Source organism: Eptatretus burgeri, chromosome 2 (genome assembly GCF_056783735.1).
Source record: "Eptatretus burgeri isolate ZD-2024b chromosome 2, Ebu_testis_v1, whole genome shotgun sequence".
NCBI classification, from domain to species: Eukaryota; Metazoa; Chordata; class Myxini; order Myxiniformes; family Myxinidae; genus Eptatretus; species Eptatretus burgeri.
In genome coordinates this window covers 7724808-7745042 of record NC_140962.1, presented here as the reverse complement: position 1 = coordinate 7745042, position 20235 = coordinate 7724808, and the positions used below count along the sequence as shown (strand labels likewise).

Genomic DNA, 20235 nt, shown 5'->3' with positions numbered 1-20235 from the left:
ATGACAGTTCATGACATCACATCTTCAATACAATCACAGGGATTCCATGAGGACCCGTCGCTTTTGAGGCATCAATATTTCTAATAATTCTGGCAACCTTCTTTGGAGTGATAAATGGAACAGGAATATCAGAGTCTGTACGAGATGGAAAATGAGGAAGAGGGTGTCTTTGGTCATTGAGGGTAGAATTAGAAACAAAGCAATTAGAAAAGAGGTTAGCCTTATCCAGAGGTAAAGTAACAACCTCCGGTCCATGAAAGAGAGGAGGTATTGAAGACATATTGTGGTTGAGGTTTGGGGTCTAAATGGTCTTTGGCATCTTAAAGGGTATTAAGTGTCTTAAAAGGTCTTTGGTGTTTTAGGGGTCAAAAGAATCTTTGGGGTCTAAAGGGACTTTAGGGTGTGGTCTTTAATGGCTGAGGTGATCGATGAAAATACCTTGAGGACAATCCCTGGATTGCATTTGGTCTGTGTGCAAAATTTTGTGGTTATTTGCCCAGAGTCTGACATCAGCACCAAAACATCTGCAAACATTTACCAAAGTAACCCTCTTCTTACTTCCTCACTCAACACATACGTTCATCACCACCAGACAGAAAATAACGAAGTGCTGACCCTTTAATGTCTTTTAGAAACCATTCCTAGTTCTGACTGATGTCTTCATCCCATCATACATCACCTCGACTTATCCTTACAAGTCTTTCAAACACCCCGTTCTTCCTCGGACAGCAATAAACCACCTCCCTTGGAACAGTATCATAGGCTTTCTCCAGATACACAAACGTACAGCACTTTTGGCTTTCGACCTTTCGACCTTTAAGCGCACAACACGCAAACATCGAACTTGCTATTATTACCCTTCCAAAAGTTTTTTCCTGTCTCTGCTTTAGAATGAAGATAGCATCTGTTGAACATAACAAGAATGTATACATTTTTATTTACCCCCTTGTTTTGTGAAGTTGATTATTGTCTGTTGCTGAACATTTATGGGTGTTAATTAAATATGAACGATTAAACATTTTAAAGCACAATTCTCCATGTGCTCTTTGTGGTATATTGAAGAGATGGCAAAACGACAGACCTCATGAATGGAACTCACAACATGTCATGGCTTCCGAAGCAATCATTGTCAATCAGAAGTTTCATCTCAATCTTGACATAGCTTGAGCTTTGGCCGCTGTTATTAATATGTAGATTACAAATTCATACAGACATTCTGATCAGATCTCCCATTCGAGGCAGACATTTCATGCAAGTCTCATGGAGTCATGGGTGAAGGGTAAAGGCCAGTTGATGAGGAAAGATGGTTAACTCCGCAACACGACCCATTTTTGAAATTTAGTTCGGATGCCGACCAAACGCCAACACTTATGAAAGATACATGAGATATGGGTGGTGTGATGGATTGAATATTTTCTCTGAGTTTGCGAGGTCGGTGCTTTGAACCCGACCCCAGCCAAGTCCTCAAATTTATATTTAATGTGACATACTACTTCCTTGCATGACATTCAGCATTTAAAAAGGCTAGAGCACAGACAAACAATCATAGGTTGGCAAATATTGCATAAGCTTGACGGGTCTAATGGTCTCCTCGTGCATTGAAGTTCCTTGTAAAGGAACTCATACTAGTATAAGAGTAAGTAGACAGGATAACTAGCTTAATGTCCTCTCTGGGGGACTGCATTGCTTATGATACAATGCTCTCTGCTGGCGCTGCATGAAAACTGCAATTTATTTTCCAATTTAAAGGGCATGCATCAAAAAATGGATAATTCTGTTGACGTGTAATTGTAGCAACCACGGTTAAAACCACTCAACAAGTCAGGTGAACAATGCAAGTGTCGTTCAACACACACACGAGGACCCCATGGTGGAACCCAGTGATTTGAATCACATTTATACGCTCAAATCACATGATACACTGGAATCACATTATTTACTTTTATCACATTGTTTACTTTCGTCACATTGTTCACTTGTATCACATCGTTTACTTCTTTCACATTATTTATTTGTTTCACATTGTTCACTTTTACCACATTGTTCACTTTTACCACATTGATCACTTTTACCACGTTGATAACTTTTACCACATTGTTTACCATTATCACATATTCAAATTTGTTACATTGTTCACTTTTATCGCATTGTTTACTTCGATCACATTATTTACTTGTATCACATCATATACTTTTAATCACATTGTTTACCTCAAACACACTGTTTACTTTTATCACATTATTTACTTCCATCACATTATTTACTCATATCACATTGTTTCCTTCCATCACAATATTCACTTGTATCACAAGTCTCTAACTGTGTGGACCTCAAAGAACTGAGGTCTCCACTCTAACCTGGCAAATCTCTCAATCCAGGATGCTGCCGATAAAGGAAACATCATCTGTTTAACAGAATCCTTCCGCCCACAGGATATCCCTGACTCTTTAGGGTCTCTCCCTGGTTACTTTCGCCTCCGATTTGATTGGCCTGAACCACGCCCCAGTGGGAGAGTTGCTCTTTTCATCAATAACTCAATTTCCCACTGCCCTTGTACTGACCTTACATCTCCCAACCCTCAGGAGTACTTCTGGCTGTGCCCTTCCCCTCTGCTCCCAACTTGTTCATCTGTGTTATAGCATCCTTCTAAGGGTGACCTTCCTCTCTTCCTCTCTTCCTCTCTTCCTCTCTTCCTCTCTTCCTCTCTTCCTCTCTTCCTCTCTTCCTCTCTTCCTCTCTTCCTCTCTCTCTTCCTCTCTCTCTTCCTCTCTCTCTTCCTCTCTCTCTTCCTCTCTCTCTTCCTCTCTCTCTTCCTCTCTCTCTTCCTCTCTCTCTTCCTCTCTCTCTTCCTCTCTTCCTCTCTTCCTCTCTTCCTCTCTTCCTCTCTTCCTCTCTTCCTCTCTTCCTCTCTCTCTCTCTCTCTCTCTCTCTCTCTCTCTCTCTCTCTCTCTCTCTCTCTCTCTCTCCATGGACAAACTTTTAACCACTCATCTTAACTCTGTCTTCCTCATATGTGGCAATTCAATTTATCACCATGTAACTTGACGGTGTGTTGTGTACGGTACTGTCCACCAAACAATGATGACCCCATTTACACCTCACCATCCAAAAACATGGACCAACCACTATCCTCTCATCCAAACTCTCTCTTCCTCATATGTGGTGACTTCAATTGTCATCATGCCAGTTGACTGGGTGTGGGTACCTCTCTCACCAGCTGTGGCACTTCAGAAAAGGACTTCTGTGACTCCATGGGACTGACTCAATCTTTGAATTTTCCAAACCTGATTTCCCGAAATAGCAAATCCTCCCTTCTGGACTTGGTGATGACTAACTTTCTTGCAAATGTCTCCTGTTGTTCCTCTGTTCTAATTGGTTCATCTGATCATGTGTTTTTCTTTAAGTCAACATCTCTCTGGCTATTATCAGAGAGCTGCCTCAGTGCCGGTGAGTTTGGTATTTCACTCAAGCAGATTGACAGGGACTACAAGCATCCATCTCTCTTCAGGGCTGGTCTCCCATATCGACTGCCCCTGATGTTAACTCAGCTTGGGAATTCTTCTTAAGAAACCTACTCTTTCTCATGTACAGACAGCTTGATTAGCAGGCCTGAGAATGGTTGAGATCTTCTTGCTTCACATCTTGAATGACAAACAATCAGACGACACAAAAGAAGAAGGCTGCACTGAAGGACAAATTGACAGAAGCCTCAATTTTAGAATTTCCTGACATATCCAGAGATTTATATCTTGGAGGTAGTTGCCAGTCGTCTCAGGATAGATGAGGTGCAGTTCTATCTCAAGAACAGGAAAACAGACGTGGTGTAATCAGTTACTCTCGTAGATGTCTCCGACCGAACAAGCCGAACATGGAAAATAACAGTAGCATGGATCTGGAACTGTTATCCTTGAAGGGGGCAATTTCAGAGAAATGCAGAGAGATGTTCATCAATTCCAAATGTGCATTGTTCACCGACACTGACCCACGATGTTACATTCAAATGACAGCAAAATTTGGTGCAACTGAGTTGGCGAATTACTTCAGTTAGATTTGAAAATTAGTCATCAATTGGGAAAAACAAACAGAAATGCAGACTCTCTTAGTAGGAAGGCCAAACACACACCATAGACTTATAGACTTGAAGAGACAACGGTCACCAATGTTGGGTGGAATTAATCATTCTCTCTTCCGATGGAGCTGTTCACCAAAATATCTGAACAAGTAGAGGAAGTTTGGCTTGAAGAAAGTCGAGCAACACCTCATAGAATATCTCCCGAGCCTTTGGTGTCGTCAAAGTTATCTCGTCTTCCTTTAACAGAACTAAGCGACCTTCAAAGGAATGATCCAGACATCAGCCGTATCTGTGGATTTAAGGATCGACGGAGATTCCCAATCAGGCGATCACTGATGGAGGAGAGTAAAAGGCACTCACAAAATTGTAAAGTCATGGGACAGGATCACCGAATAATTTATAGACATGGAGAGACTGTTAAGCAGGTGCTTTTGCCAGCAGCTCTGAAACCGAAAGTTCTTACAGTTGTCTATGATGCTGGATGGGACATCAAGGACCTGAACAGACATGAGATTTTCTCATCAGCAGACGTCGCTGGCCATTTATACTGACTAATGTTCCAGGTGTAGTCGATGTATGTTGGGCAGGGCTTACAGTAATCTCTGCACTTCCATCGGGTTATTAGTTGCGAAGAGACCGCTAGAAATTCTTGCAGTTGACCTCACTCTGTTAGAGAAGGAATGTACGAATGTGAAAATGTGCTGATTCTAACTAATGTATCTTAATATAATTCACCGTCTGTTTGTCTGTCTGCTCCCAGGTACCGCAAAAAGGGCTGAACCGATCGAAACCAATTTTTGTGGTGTGTAATCCTGGGACCCCTTGGAGTAAAATAGGCACAAATATAACAACATGACCCCCTTGATGGCTCCCGTAGGGAGCGGGCGCTTGTAGTTTACCAAATTTACTCAGGCAGTTGTGACGAGGACCAGACAGCTAAAGCTGCAGCATGCACATTATAGTCAAGGAGTGGTTTGTCAGATCTTGTGTTCCCATACAAGGGACGGCACACTTTCAGATGCAATGCCTTGTCTGAGATGTAACAACACATCAGTTTAAAGAATGTCAGGAATCTCACCCAAACTAGACAACACAAAGCTAAGTGCTCAAAAATATATGTGTATATATATATATATATATATATATATATATATATATATATATATATATATATATATATATATATATATATATATGTATCTGTATGTCTGCAAAAGCAATGGCAAACCACCCAGTATCAGCACTGATACACTGTAACAGAGTATGGAACAACAGAATGAACACACACACACACACACACAAACGCAGAGTCATGCAAAGCCATAAAGAACACAAGAGCAAGAGTGCCTCCCCGCCCCGAATCACCCCATCCGCTGTCCTCGATTAGTAAGCCGATAAATGATCATCGCAGCACTGTGGACGGAGATTACTGTTCCAGCCATTAGGACAGAGGCAGCAACAAGCATTCTTAACAATGTAACGGTGTACAACTGGGAGCGCAAGAAGATCGACGAAGTCAAAACGAAGCCTCTTCAACAGTAAAAATCAAAACATAATCAGAGGAATAAATACAAAGAAGACCGTTACAAGAGATTCCAAGAAGCGGATTTACGATTGAAAGAAAGATGAAGATCAACAAATTGGATCAAGGCCAACACTACCGGCCACGAATGGCTTTTATTAAGAAGGTGGGCATGTGAATGCACATATTAAAGGCTATATTTTTAATTATTGCAATTATCGTTTTTCAAAAACAGTCACAGTTTGAATCACCTAATATGTAGTATCATTGAATATCCAGGACATCCATGGCTCGAGCCATCAATCTTTCATGTATTGTTGTCTGTTTTATACTGGAAACATGAAATTCACTTATTTGTCCATTTGATTTTCTAATAATCTCTTTTTATGTCTCCGGTGACGAAGTCGCCGGTGGCATTATGTTTTCGGGTTGTTCGTCCATCCGTCCGTATGTACAGACGTAAGTACGTACATCCATGCAAATTTTCTCTGTTTTCTCTGAAACGGCTTAACCGATTGACACAGAATTTTCACCATAGATGCAACTACTCATGCAGAATTTTTATAATGGTAATTATGACGTCATAGGTCATGTGGGGTGGCAGCCATGTTGGAAAAACTGGAAAATTTGGGACCTCTGTATCTCCTAAACCAGTGCAACTCAAAGTGGTGGTACGCGGACCGGTGCCGGGACGCGAGTCATTGACTGCCGGTCCGTGGCGAGTTTCCAGTTTCACAATATCATAATATATAACATGTAATGTATTAAATGAAAATGTATAAAATCTTGAAAAATAATATATTTAAGCCGACAAATTCAAAATACGAGAGAGAGACGTATGTATGTATGTATGTATGTATGTATGTATGTATGTATGTATATATATATATATATATATATATATATATATATATATATATATATATGTGTCAACTTTTATTATATTCATTATATTTTAATATTTTTCGGGTATAAATTAATATTACTACAGATGTTCAAGCAAATATTTTCTTGGATCATAAACAAATAATAAAATGGCACAAATATGGTACCGGTCCCTGGCACATTGGAAAAAAAAACCTGCTTGCCCACCACATCAGATAGTTTGAGAAGCACTGTCCTAAACCACACCATGGGAAAAATTGAAACTTGGCATCTGACTCCGCATGGGGAATGAGAGATTTGACCGTGATGTCATCACTGAAGTGGTATCCCCATGAAAATTCGACATGTAGAATGCTGCATCCCATCAGTATGAAAAATTTTGAGGGTCATCTCGGGATACATTGCATGGGGGAAAAAATTTATGTCATCGGTCACGTGGTTTGGTAGCCATATTGTTTTTAACATAAAAACTTTCAAACATCCTCAAAATGGCTGAAAAGATCGAGGCGAAACTTTACAGGTATGATCACCTAACCATGAGGAATAAAAAGCTCTCCACCTATGACATCATAGGTCACATGGTTTGGCAGCTCTGATTTTTTTGGAGAATAATCTTTTTTAAATCCTCTTCTCTAGAACGGCTTGACAGATTGAGGGGAAACTTCACCCACATGTTCCCAAAACTTTGGGGATTCCAGGGTGTTCATGAATAATTAATCGATCACATGATCTGGCAGTCATATTGGATTAAATGAAAATCTTTAAAATTCCAACTCTTGAACTGCTTCATCAATCGATGTGAAACATCACAATTATGATCTAGTAGGCATTTGGAATATATGTTTTAAGTTTCAACTTGATCGGACACATGGTCTGGCAGCCACATTTATTTCATATTTTGAATCTGAGTTCAGGAATTTAAATTAAACTTGGTACAAGTATGTATAATGACGTCATAATGTGGGCAGATGCATATCTGGTGATGTCGAAGAGTACCCTTCTCGTTCTCTATGGTTTTCAGACCTTCACACGGATACGTGCAGGGAATTTCCTTGCGGGGTGGGGGTGGGGAGGGGGTTGTGCCCATGACCCAAAACACGTATGAAAAATCTGGTGGAGATTGGGCCAGCCATTTTCTTCTCTGATTTCCAGACGTACACACATACATGCAGTGAAATTCCTTGTATGGGGGAGGCAGTGGGGGTTATTCCCATAGCATAACCCATAGGTAACTGCAGCTGCCTCAAGAATAACCTCAGCCTCAGCCAGGGGTACAGCCACTTCCCTCTCTTGCTGTAGAACAAAAAAAAAGTGGCTTGTCCACCTTCATGGCTATTTCCTTTTCAGCAAAGGAGGCTCATACATGCCGCCTCTGCTTTGGCACATGTTTTGTCAGATCGCCCAGAATATTTTGATGAACCAGAACAATGAGATGCCTCGTTTCCCTTTTCCAGGTGTGTGTCGACACTATAATGGGCAAGGACGCTATGCGGACACAGGCTGTTGATCAGGTCGTTGACGTCTCTTTGAGCCATTGACGCAGCAAAAAGTCTGGAATCCCTTGATCTGCCCCCAGCTGTGCCCGCCGTGAAGCAGTCTTTTCACTGTTCGTTCCTCACTGTGTGTGACTGCGCATAGCCAGACAGAGAGCTACACACAGAGACGTCACATGGTATGGCGGCCATATTGGATTAAAGGAAAAAAATTGAACATCATTTTCTCCGAAACTGCTCAATGAAAAAAATCGAAACTTGGCATATGTCATCAACTCCCCACGAGGTATATAGGGTGATAACGATGATGTCATCAGTGAAGTGGTATTCCATCCACAATTGATTGAATTGAAATCTTTATCCCCAAAAAAATCTGAAACTTCATATTATGATCTATGACCCGATGTAAGTGAATAATTAATTTATGACATTCACAACCCATGCCAGGAAACTATGTGACATAATAGGGTGCATGGATGAGATGGGTATGCAGGCAATAATAGAGGTGGGCCATAATAGTAGCATGTTCAGTTAACGATGGTATTTTTGTTCAGCATGAACGCACGAGGCAAGACTATGCTCGATGAGTGCCATTATTTAAGTAGTTGTATGTCTGGCAGCTTCAATCGCTGGTTGGGGCCATGCAGAAAAGAGAGGATGGTGTGATCTTTCATAACCAAAGGCTGGTTACCACGACCATTCCACATGCCATCATGGGTAAGAACCCAGTAACAGATGAAAATTACACAATATGGTCTTACATCTAATTGATAAATTACAAATGACATGGCACGTCACCAAAGCGCTTGCCTAATTCTCAATCATTATTTTATTGCTTATTCTATTTATAAGCAATATTTATTGCATATTCTAATTCTCTGTCCTTCCATCTGTCCATCAGGCTTTCTCCTAAACAGTTGTGGAGAAATTTAAAAAACTTGGTAGTTATGATCAAGAAGTTGCTGGAGCAATATCTTTTTGGCCCAACCCCCCCCCCCCACACCTCTCCCTCCCACATGGGGCGAGGTCAAAAGGTCATATACCAGAAAATGCAATTACGAGCCCATTTTAAAGCATTTTTTCAATGAAACTCTGGATATGCAATCAACATTTGGGGACGCATGAAATATATCACGATTGTTTGGATTTGACCCCGAGTTCATCATCCACAGGGTGGGGACTTAGGGTCACAGCGGTCAAAATGGAAGATTTTTCTTTACTCAAGATTTGATTTTTGATAATTTGTGATGGAACATTTTGCCATATTTTAACTTTTCTTTTGGTGGGAAGTGTGTGTGTGTGTGTGTGTGTGTGTGTGTGTGTGTGTGTGTGTGTGTGTGTGTGTGTGTGTGTGCGTGTGTGTGCGTGTGTGTGCGTGTGTGTGCGTGTGTGTGTGTGTGCGTGATCTTTGCATGGGTTTACCAAAAATATATATTTTTGATAAGTTATCTGTGAGTGGGGAAAAGGGGTGGGACAGTGATTAATAGGGGTGGACCAGCAATAATAATATAATGATGTGCACTATCATATGGAACTTTTTGACATAATGACTTACTTGCTGTTGCTGTGTAATGTACGCTCAGATGTAATGATGTAACACTTAAAACAGCATTGCAACATTCCTTCCAAGTTCTGTATGGCTGCACACTGTATTAAAGTGATGTTCATCGTGTTTGGTGGGCTTCATCATGACGTCAGTAAGCAGCAATAAAAGTTCTTTTTTTTCGATATATGGAAGGCTATAAAAACGCGACATTAAAATACAACACCAAGTGTTCGACTTTGAAGTGTTCATGAGGTGCAAAATGATGACGTTAATTTTCATTCTGATGTTCGTTGTCAGGTTTTGATCTTCTGGCGTGGTTTATCGAGTCGCTGAAAATCACTTATGAAGGTGCAAGAAAATGCAACTGTGACAGATTTCAGTTTTGCTTTTTGGGGCAAATGAACATAAAATAATTATTTTTTGAGGAGGAGCCTCTTAAATCTAACCTAACTAGAGGGGCACTCGGTAGAGCACATACCTATGCCAGGCTGATTAGTTCACGTTTTGTATCCCACCGATAGGTCGGATGTGGATTCGGACCTGAACTAAAATGTAATGAGCGTGTTCTTGTCACCTTACCAACTCACCCACCAAGTTTCGTCCAAACCTGTCTACAACGTTTTGAGATATCTTGCTATATGTCGTTTTTGGCCCTATCTCATAATGATGAAGAATCACTTTTTAAATTCTCAGATCCAGATCCGGATCATCACCAAAATCTAATCATTTCGTCCATGACATACCCAAGCTCTCCATCAAATTTCGTACACATCCGTCCAAACTTTTTGAGATATTTTGTTCACAAACAAACAAACAAACATGAAAAAGACCTCTTGCAGAGCACGATACTTGCAAAATCCATCCCCTCTGCAAAGGTTGCCATGGATACATCAAATTGTCCATTTCATGAAGATTAAAATTGACAAGCTTAATCAAAACTCAGGTCAATCGGATGCAAATTGATTATTTTACAGAGGAAATTAGATGATTTTAGAAGTTCGACCTTAAGTTGACCTTTTGACCTCAAACATAGTTGGTTTCCCAATCCAGTGATGCAATATGCAAATCTTGTTCAAATTTCAAGTCAATCTGATGAAAAATGATGATTTTAGATATTTGACCTCAAGATGACCTTTGACCTTCGACCTAAAAATCAATAAGCTTCTCAGTTGAGACTACATCTACAACTTGGTGAAGTTTCATGATGATTGGTTTGGAATTGTGACCTGTAGGCTTGCTGGGATCTTAATTCACTGTTTTTTTTTGTTTGTTTTTTTTTGCCTGCTCAGCAATACCTTGACTTTGAACAGGCAGCACCAGTTTCTTAACGATAAAACACTCAAAACTTTTCTTTTCACTTTCCTCACTCACAGAATCAAATGCCTCATCTTCATGCCTACGACTCATCGCAATGTTTATAAATGCCCAGACGCCAATGTTCTTCCTTATATTTCGTTTCCGTACATGCGATATCAGATAAAATCTCTCCACCTGAACCGCATTTCAAAATTTTAACTGCGAAATTCACCTTAGCAGCACTTCTGACTACTAAAAAAAAAAGTGTTCATTTGTCCAATTCGGACACTGACACTCCAGGCATCTCCGATGTTCATGGCTGTGTGTCAGTGTGTCTCCCCGATAACTCCAAAACAATAAAACCTCGCGCTCCAAACTTTGCATACATCCGGATGTGTTCGGATAGTGTTTGTCTCAGGATGGTGTTTATTCCCTGGCTTGTCCCGGCGGTGCTTATCTCCGGGTGGCGTTTGTAGTGTTACGGTTCTGTGAACCGTCACTCCCCGAGAAATGGCAACCATCATACAGTGTATCCTGAGGTAGATTATTTACCTCTGCCACCGAAGTTGAAGGAGGTTATGTTTTCACCCCTCTCTGGCGGTCTGTTTGTTTGTGTGCAGGATATCTCAAAAGTTGTGGATGGATGTGGATGAAATTTGGTGGGCAAGATGGTCTTCTTCTTCTTCTTCTTCTTCTTCTTCTTCTTCTTCTTCGAAGAATGAAGAAAGAAAGAAGAAGAAGAAAGAAGAACCATGGAGAGATAGGGCTAAAATGATATATAGCACGATATCTCAAAACCTTGAAGATGGATTTGGACGAAACTTGGTGGACATGTTGGGTGTGCGACAAGGAAGAAGGAATTCCATTTTGGTGAAGATCCGAATCCGGATCGAATAATTTATTTAAGTGATTCTTCACCATTGAGAGGTTGGGCTAAGTAATATATAGCACGACATCTCAAAACGTTGTGGACGGATTCGGATAAAAATTGGTGGACCGGTTGGGTGTGTGACCATGACTGATTCAATTTTGGTGAAGATCCGAATCTGGATCTGGATACGAGAATTATTTAATTTTTGAAGTGATTCTTCACCATTGAGAGACAGGGCCAAACACGACATATAGCACGATATTTCAAAAATGTATTGGACCCAATATGTTTTGGTGGATCAGGCATTACGTGGCGGAGGTATGTGCTCCACAGAGTGCCCTTCTAGTTTGTTATTAAGTGTTTCAGACAGTGCTTTTCCTATGTTTATTGGGTTACAAAGGGTATATGCGTTGTGTGGGATTATTTAGATTTTTCCCCACTTTCCCCCCATTTTTCTATCTTTTAATTCAATACCACATTCAAACTGCAAAGCACCTCCTTAGCATATGCTGCCAAAATCCCATTAAAATCATGCACCAGAACTCATCCGCCATGCCCCTTTCAACCATGCAACATCAACCACGCTGCCACCACCTCTTTCAACCAAGCCTCCACTACAAGACTACATACAATTCCTGCCATACCACAAAACCTAGCTTTGCTCACATGCCATCCACTTCAGCCTCAACCATCGCTCTACCACCACGGCACCATTCTAAACAATGCTCCAATCACCATCTTAACCAATCAACTTTGATCGATGAAAGCAACCAACATTGTGCCTGATCGAGGTGCCGCTTTTTCCCCAGTCAGAGCGCCACTACCAAACAAGCTGCCATCTAGCACAAACTTGCGGTGGCATTTCTGTTGTTCCTCCCTGTTGGCGACAACCATCGTGCTGCCCAGGGAACCATCCCCGTGACCCTCCAGGATGCTTGCGCTACCAGTGGGGAGCAATACATGCTGCCCTCATGTTAATTTTGGAAATCAGCTCCGTGGCTCACCTCAAAGACAAACAGAGCCATTTCTGGTCCGATGTCTTCACAGAGGGGGTTACATTGGGACGCAGGCAAAGTCTGGGCCAATGAACACAGTATGCTTGGACCAAGAGGAGCAGACATTGGATGCAGTGCAGCACAGTTATGCCTGCGGGGGATACTGGGCTCTGCCCCCGCTTGGAGCGTATAAAATAGCATTCCAGGAGGAACCAGAGTTATTTTAGACATTTCAGAGAAGGTTTTGTGAGGTTCCTTTGGAAGGTTTTTCATGAGGTTCATTCAGGAGATCGTTCAGATATGGCGTTTGTGGTTGGCGGCCTCAGGAGCAGGTGTTCGTGAGAAATTGAGAACTTCCTCTCATGGCGAACCTCAAATCCCAGGCCGTAACAATATTATGTCCAGTAGAAAACGTATTTCAGACATTATTTTGTTGCTATCTTCACTGCTATTCTAGGCAAAATCATTTTGATGAGACAGTATGAATCGTCATTAATGCTCCACCGCATGTCTCCCTTCTCACACCTCACCTCATGCTTACCTCCTCCCAAACCTCTTCCCACCTCCTCCCAAACCCCCTTCCCCTCCAACCCCATATGATTCTCTGGATGTTTATAAGCATTACTGCTGAAATGAAATAAGCTCTAGAATCTCTTAACCTGAACCAAATTTCAAAATTTTAACTGTGGAATGAACTTAGCAGCAGTTCTGGCTGCTAAAAATGTGTTCATTTGTCCAATTCACACATTGTTTGACACTCTGGATGTCTCCGGTCTTCTCTGGACGGTGTTTCATACAAATGACGCAGCCAGTCATTCCTTATCAAACGTTTCATTGGAGTGCTTGCTTGAGTGCTTATAGTGGTGGGTGGAATCAAAACCAAAGTACTGTCCTTGATTCCAACCATGGAATCAAAAGAAACCGAGTAGTGAACTGTAATCGACGATGATTCTGAATAATTTCTATTTCAGAGAAAGAAGCGTTTTTTTCGGGGAAAAAATTTTTTCGTCCCTGTTGGGCATGTTCTGGTTATACATGGCTTGGTAATGTGTTAATGGAAAAGGAGCATGTCCCTGGGGCATCCCATTTTCAATATAGCAGCAAAAGCAAGTCACTTGCAAACTAAACACTTCCCAAGGGTGTGTTCCTTTTAAATGAACAGCAAAGCATTTGGACTTTGTTGATGGATGGGCAGACAATACATTGACTGATAAAGTTTTGATAGCATCGCTCAAAAGGTCCAGAAGTGTAGTTTGGAACTATTTTGGGAAGGCTAAAGAAGACAGTCCAAAAGTTGCATGCTCACTTTGTTTATCAATTGACATTACTCATCACTGTAATACATCCAATATGCTAAAAGACAGAGAGAGACAGAGAGACAGAGAGACAGAGAGACAGAGAGACAGAGAGACAGAGAGACAGAGAGACAGAGAGAGAGAGAGAGAGAGAGAGAGAGAGAGAGAGAGAGAGAGAGAGAGAGAGAGAGAGAGAACCTGTTAGTGATGGTTGGGAATGTGGATTCAAAGAAACCAAAGTTTACAATAGCAACAAGTTTGTTTTTGCAATCGTCGATTGAAAGCACTTTCATCCCAGTAACGCCCCGGTCACGCTACCTTTCCTTCCCCTCCCCTCATGCTGCCTTCCCTTCCCCTCCCCTCATGTAGCCTTTCCTTCCCCTCCCTTCACGCATCCTTCCCTTCCACCCCCTCATGCTTCCCTCCTTACTCCCCGACCCTTTCTCACTCCTCCTCACTCTGCCTCCCTCCTTACTCCCCTACCCAACCTCACTCTCCCACCCCTCCTCGCTCTTCCACTCGTCCTCGCTCCCCCTCACTCCGCTCTCTTCTCCCCACAACCTCCTCACTCCCCCCCTCTCTCTTCCCCCTGTTTTTCTTCCTCTCCTCCGCTCTCAGTATTCCCATCAATGAAGCAACATGGGTGGTATTTGCTAATTGTAAATAAAAAGCCAAATTATTAGACGACTAATAAAACATCCACAATTGCTCTGGCATCACATTGAGTAAACACATCAAGCAGCTCCATCACACTATGAAGATTGATGTGGTGTTGACCACTAACAATGAATCAATATCTTTATCCCCTTACTAAGGTAGCTGTAAAGAAATACAAGTTAGCAAAAAGGAAACAAACTTTTGCAAATTTGCAGATTTGTGTTTTTTTTTAATTTGTTTGTTTCTAAATTGGTCAATAGTAAAGAGGTATTATCAGCTGAGGAAAATGCCAAATGCACTAAGTTGAATGATCCAAATTAAAACGCCAAGTGATGAAAAAGGATTTTTAAATCTGCAAAACACATTGAGAAATGGCAAAATTGAAAAATTATATTAGACTAGCAAAAGTACCTACCCATCGCTCTTCTGACAAATTTAATCAAGACATCATGTTGTACTTCACAAACATTCTGCTCTAGTCAATCTATAATTTTCCCGAGGTCATCTTCTATCTGCTTGGAAATTAGCTAACATAATCTTCATCAACCATCCTTGCTGTTCATGCATGGCACGAGCAAAAATCACTTCTGATCCGCTGTAAAGCTCAGTGTTGGATGCTTTGGTTTTAACCTCCGGTTAAAATGAGTTGGATGGAACATTTTCAAAATTTCGAATCATTCTCACTCAGATTTCAACATCACTGTAATGCGGGTCATCAAGTTGTTTAAACTTTCTTTATACATTATAAGAAGATGATTTTTGGTACCCTTAAGCAACATTTAAAATTTGGTTGTATTTGGTTCAGTACTATTTTTAATTTTTGAAGCATATACAAACAAAAAAACAAACAAACAAACAAACAAACAAACATGTATTGAGTGATATATTAGATATTTGAGGGATTTTGAATCATACTTAAACTCAGAATGCACGATTCAAATTTTGACTTGGAATCCTGGTACTCAAACTCAAATCTAGTTTGCTAGTATTCAAATAAATCAGAAAATGGATTGAGAAACAACTGAACTCACTTTAACTTCCAAACACGAGCTACATTTAGAAAATGGAACATGAAACAACAATACATTTACACTATTCATCCATTTAATGCAGGACATAAATATTTCCTCCTCTTCCATGTGTGATGGACATTCAATCCCTTGTTAGAACAATAACACATTAATGGGTTAATAATAAATATTTGCAATCTGTTTTAAACCATTCAAGTATGTAATTGCTTAGCTTGTGAGCACAGCATTGTCGGTAATCCAGTAGATAAATGTACTTCCACCAATTTAAGTCTTCCTTGCACTGTATTGATCAACTGATCTAGAGCATATGAACTGGGAGCAAGATACAATAGTTAGAAAGAATTTGGAATGTTTAGATCACTTGATTTTTAGATCATTACTGACTGCTCATTAAAAAGGAACCTTAATGAATGACTACTCATCCACGTACGTCTGTGTGCAGAAGCAATACATCTGGGTACATTAGTTATTTGCAATGGATTTATCTACCCAGTGTCTGAGCCCCGGGATCTGACTCTACGCAATGACAGCAGCCTTTACCGCTTCCAAGTGAGGATCTTGTATATGTTGCAGATTTGTCATTTAAAAAGTGGTGATGATGGAAGAGAGGATATTTGACAGATGGAATTTGCTAAAGGGACCTCTCCACAGGACATGACCATGAACTATTACCCAAAAGCATGGTGTGTAAATGTCAGGTGAAATCGTGAAGGGCGATATCAGCACCATGCTTGGAGATCACTTTTTCAGACTCACAGGTCACAATTTCTCGTGAACAAGACAAAATTATTGCTTTAAAGCACAAGCAAACGAGCCCTGTTCTGCAGCTGTTAAGCATGTCGGGCATCACGATTACAAAGGAGGGGTCTGCAAAAGAGTCTGCAAAGAGGGATCCCCAAAGATCTTTCCTGGAAATGAAAGAAGCAAAGGTGGAAATAAAAGAGATGGTTGACAGATAATATTAGTAAAGCGAAAAGGAGACATAGAAAAATAAACTATTGAAGAACAGACAAGATGAAATGTCGTTTACAACATTTGCGTTATCATGAAGGCTTAATGAGTGTATTAACCTCTCACATGGAAGGATGAAGTTAAGGACAAACAGGGGTGGAGATAATTTCGGGTGAGAATGGGTCTAAAAAGGGTGCAAAACATTACAATGAATAGAGAAACAATAATTATACCTTGACACAGGAATGAAATTTAGCATGATGATGGAATGCACCATCAATTTGATGGATCGCAAGTTCACATTGGTATGTCAATACAATACCTGGATAACAGATTTGTTTATCGTGTCAGCCCAACTGCCCACATAACAACCACATTGAGAAAGCAAGCTGTGTAAACTGTTGTCAAGGGATATCAGAGAAGTGTAGACCACTTGTTACCTACAGTTTAAACAGGAATTTGTAATTTGTTTAGGGTACTGGCAATGCTTTACCTATTCTTCATAAAAAGCTCCATGGGATCTTTAATCTCCACCAACTTATGTTAGCAGATGGGATACCCAGTTTAAAGGCCCGGTCACACCTTGATGCTTTAGCCAGCGATGGCAACGTATTAAAATTTATGTAAAACGCTGGCTTACGTTGAACTTTTGATGTTTTTTTTTTAAAGATTCGGACGTATTCATAGCGACTTGGTCTTATGTATAACGCATTGGTAACGGACACAGAAAGTTTCGTTGTGTTATAGATAACTAATACCAACGAATGCTGAACCTGTTGTCGGCCTACACAACCGATGCCCAACGATAGTCTAACTTAGGCATAGCGCGTTGCACGCATCGCCGACGATGTCGTGACGTAGCCTATTAAAAGGCTGACGCACAATGATTCGAATCATAACTGCCGTAGAAATGGAAGTGTCAACATCGCGGTCACACCTTGGCGATCTTGCCAGCGTATGCCGACCTAAGAAAAATGTGTCTAAAACGTTGGGGCACGTCAAATACGGTATGAGTAAGTTTGGTATATGTGAGTACAACACTAAAGTACGCTATCATACGTCGTAGTAAGTAGAGTACGTCAAGAAATTTTAAATATGTTCAAAATTTTACGACATACTCGGCGTATGACACACGTTCCGCATGCGATGGGGATACGTTTTACACACGATATGTGGACGCTTACACACGTCCACAAAGGCTACTTATAAGTCGAAACACGTCGCGGTAATGTCTTTTTTACGCGAAACTTATTTCTAACTTATGTTTGACGTGCTTTGAACCAATTCTTTACGTAGTCCCAACACACATCGACGTATGTAGACGTATTCCAATGACGTCTTCCGGTCGACAAAAAAAAAAATTAACGTGTTTCTAGCTTACAACTGCCATATAAAGACATGTTCCCACCAGTTTTGGGAATTGGTATATAAAAATGCTGCTCATAAAAGGGGAACCCAACAGTGTTTTCGAGTCCTTTTTGAGTCGATGTCCATGTCAGCAGTAACAGTAACAGTATCAGTATCAGTATTAGTATTAGTATTAGTAGTAGTTTGTTCATGTTGGCAGTAGTAGGTGAGTGTGAGGGGGAGGGTGTGGGTTATGATGGATCGTCCTTGTGTTTAACGATTTAAATGATAAACTCAACGATTTAAATGGCTGCATCTCCACTATTGAAAGTAGACGCTTGCGCTCAACAATTCGATTTTTTTTTTACACTCAACGACTTTTAAACGGTACCACTCAGCTATTTTCATTGTTTACAATGAACGATTTAAATTGCTGTCACTCGCCTTTGTTTTTTGACGCTGGGGGTTGGAAATTTGAAGCGTTTCTTCTGAACGTGTTAAAACGCTCAAACTCGACTATTTTAAATAGACGCTGCCGATGGACAATTGGAATCATAGCCAAGCTAGACATCGAAGTGTGAACATCCTCGTCATACCGAAGAAAAGTTTGAAGAATGCTGCAAATAAGTGTCCTGGCCGTGGCCGTGGACGCTGACGCAAGGACGATCCATTATACCGACGTCTTTCAGCCTATGAGTAACTTAAAAGTAACGTCTGTCGATGTGTGGCAAAGATCGCGTAACGTGCCAACAACACGTTAATCATAGGTTAGAAATAAGTTTCGGTTACGCTAAACATTACCTTGGCGTGTCTCAACTTATGATTAACTTACAAGTAGCATGTGTTGACGTCTGTCAACGATCGCAGACCATGCATACAACTTGTGGCCAGCGTAGCGGAACGTGTGAGTCATACGCCGGCATACGTCGTGAAATTTCAAGCATGAAAAAATTTGAGGACAACCAAAAAGTACAACGTTTAAAGCCAACGTACAACGACGTATGGCAGTGTTTTTCAGCGTGCTCTCAATGTTATCAAAACTTACCCATAATGTATTCAACGTGTGCCAGCGTTTCAGAAAAAAAATTCAAAAATCGGCATACGTTGGCTAAAACATCAAGGTGTGACCGGGCCTTTACATCCACATGAGGGACCATCGTTTTCTGATGCCTGTAAAACACTAATGCAACTGTTTATAGACTGGTTGAGTTCAAACCCAGAGTACACAACTCAAAGGTAAATGCACTACCTTTGCACCATCCTGTTAGACTAATTTTGGATGAGAAGCCGATGACCTCCAACATTACATATGATCTTGGATTCCAACACATATTTTCACTTGATGGAGTTCTATGTTTACAATGAATACATAAACCTGGGCAAAGCCAATTTCCATTGTTCTAAAAATAGCAATCCTGTGTGAATTTAAGCGATTTGGAAAGCTTTATTTATTGCATGCATGGTGTTGGCTTAATGGTAAGGGTGGTGGGCTTGGGATCTGAGTGCCCTGGGTTCAAATCTTGCTTTTCTGTTGAATCAATATCAGGTGGGGTTGACTCAGCCTGTCATCCTTCTGAGGTCAGCAAAATGAGTGCCAGCATGCTGGTATCCTGTGTTGGAGGGGTGACCTGTCCAGGGTTGTGTCCAATAGCCAAGGAGACTGCTTCGGCAGCACCAATGCTCTGCACAGAGTATGTTCCTGATGGATGGATGTAACATAAGGACTCCAATTTTGGATGCTGTCTGTTTTCAAACTGAGTTTGTATGTAAGGAAATTTAATTTACATTTGGCAATGGGATGGTAAAGCCAGACTGTGGAATTGCTGCAAACTAATTTTTTTTTAATTTTGACAATGCATTGCAGTTGCAAAACATTTCTATTTCACAGAATCTTTTATAAGCTATCATTTAGATAATATGTTGCAGAGAACATGGGGTGCATTTAGAAAATTTAAATGAGAAAAGAAAAAGAATGGGAAGGACAAGAGAAAGAAGAGATGGTAGGGATGTTTTGGGAAAATGGGAGAAAAAGAGAAGAAAAATTGGGAAAATGCATGAGTAATGGGGGGAAGGAATGGGGAAAGTTTGGAGCATATTGGGGGTGTGGGGTGCTGGGAGGGGAGGAAGAAGCTAAAAGGGCAGAAATTGTGGCATTTTCATCCCATGCGCAAAGTGGGGTGAAGTAATTGGTTCACTCTGTCTGCCTGTTTACAAATGCCAGTCTCTGATCGAAGAACTCAATTTATACAAAATTTTAAATACTGTAGAACTTGA

General features: G+C 40.8%; 1 protein-coding gene across 1 annotated transcript in view; it reads left to right on the top strand.

Moving 5' to 3' along the window:
* The first annotated feature begins 5446 nt into the window (after positions 1-5446).
* RGS9 (regulator of G protein signaling 9) overlaps positions 5447-20235 on the top strand; it is a 144805-nt gene continuing 130016 nt past the window's right edge. Inside the window, exons 1-4 of the mRNA XM_085862001.1 lie at positions 5447-5760; positions 8593-8689; positions 9816-9866; positions 16106-16212. Coding sequence (XP_085718127.1) covers positions 5698-5760; positions 8593-8689; positions 9816-9866; positions 16106-16212 — 318 coding nt within the window. The 5' untranslated portion in view covers positions 5447-5697. The remainder of the gene's footprint in view (positions 5761-8592; positions 8690-9815; positions 9867-16105; positions 16213-20235) is intronic.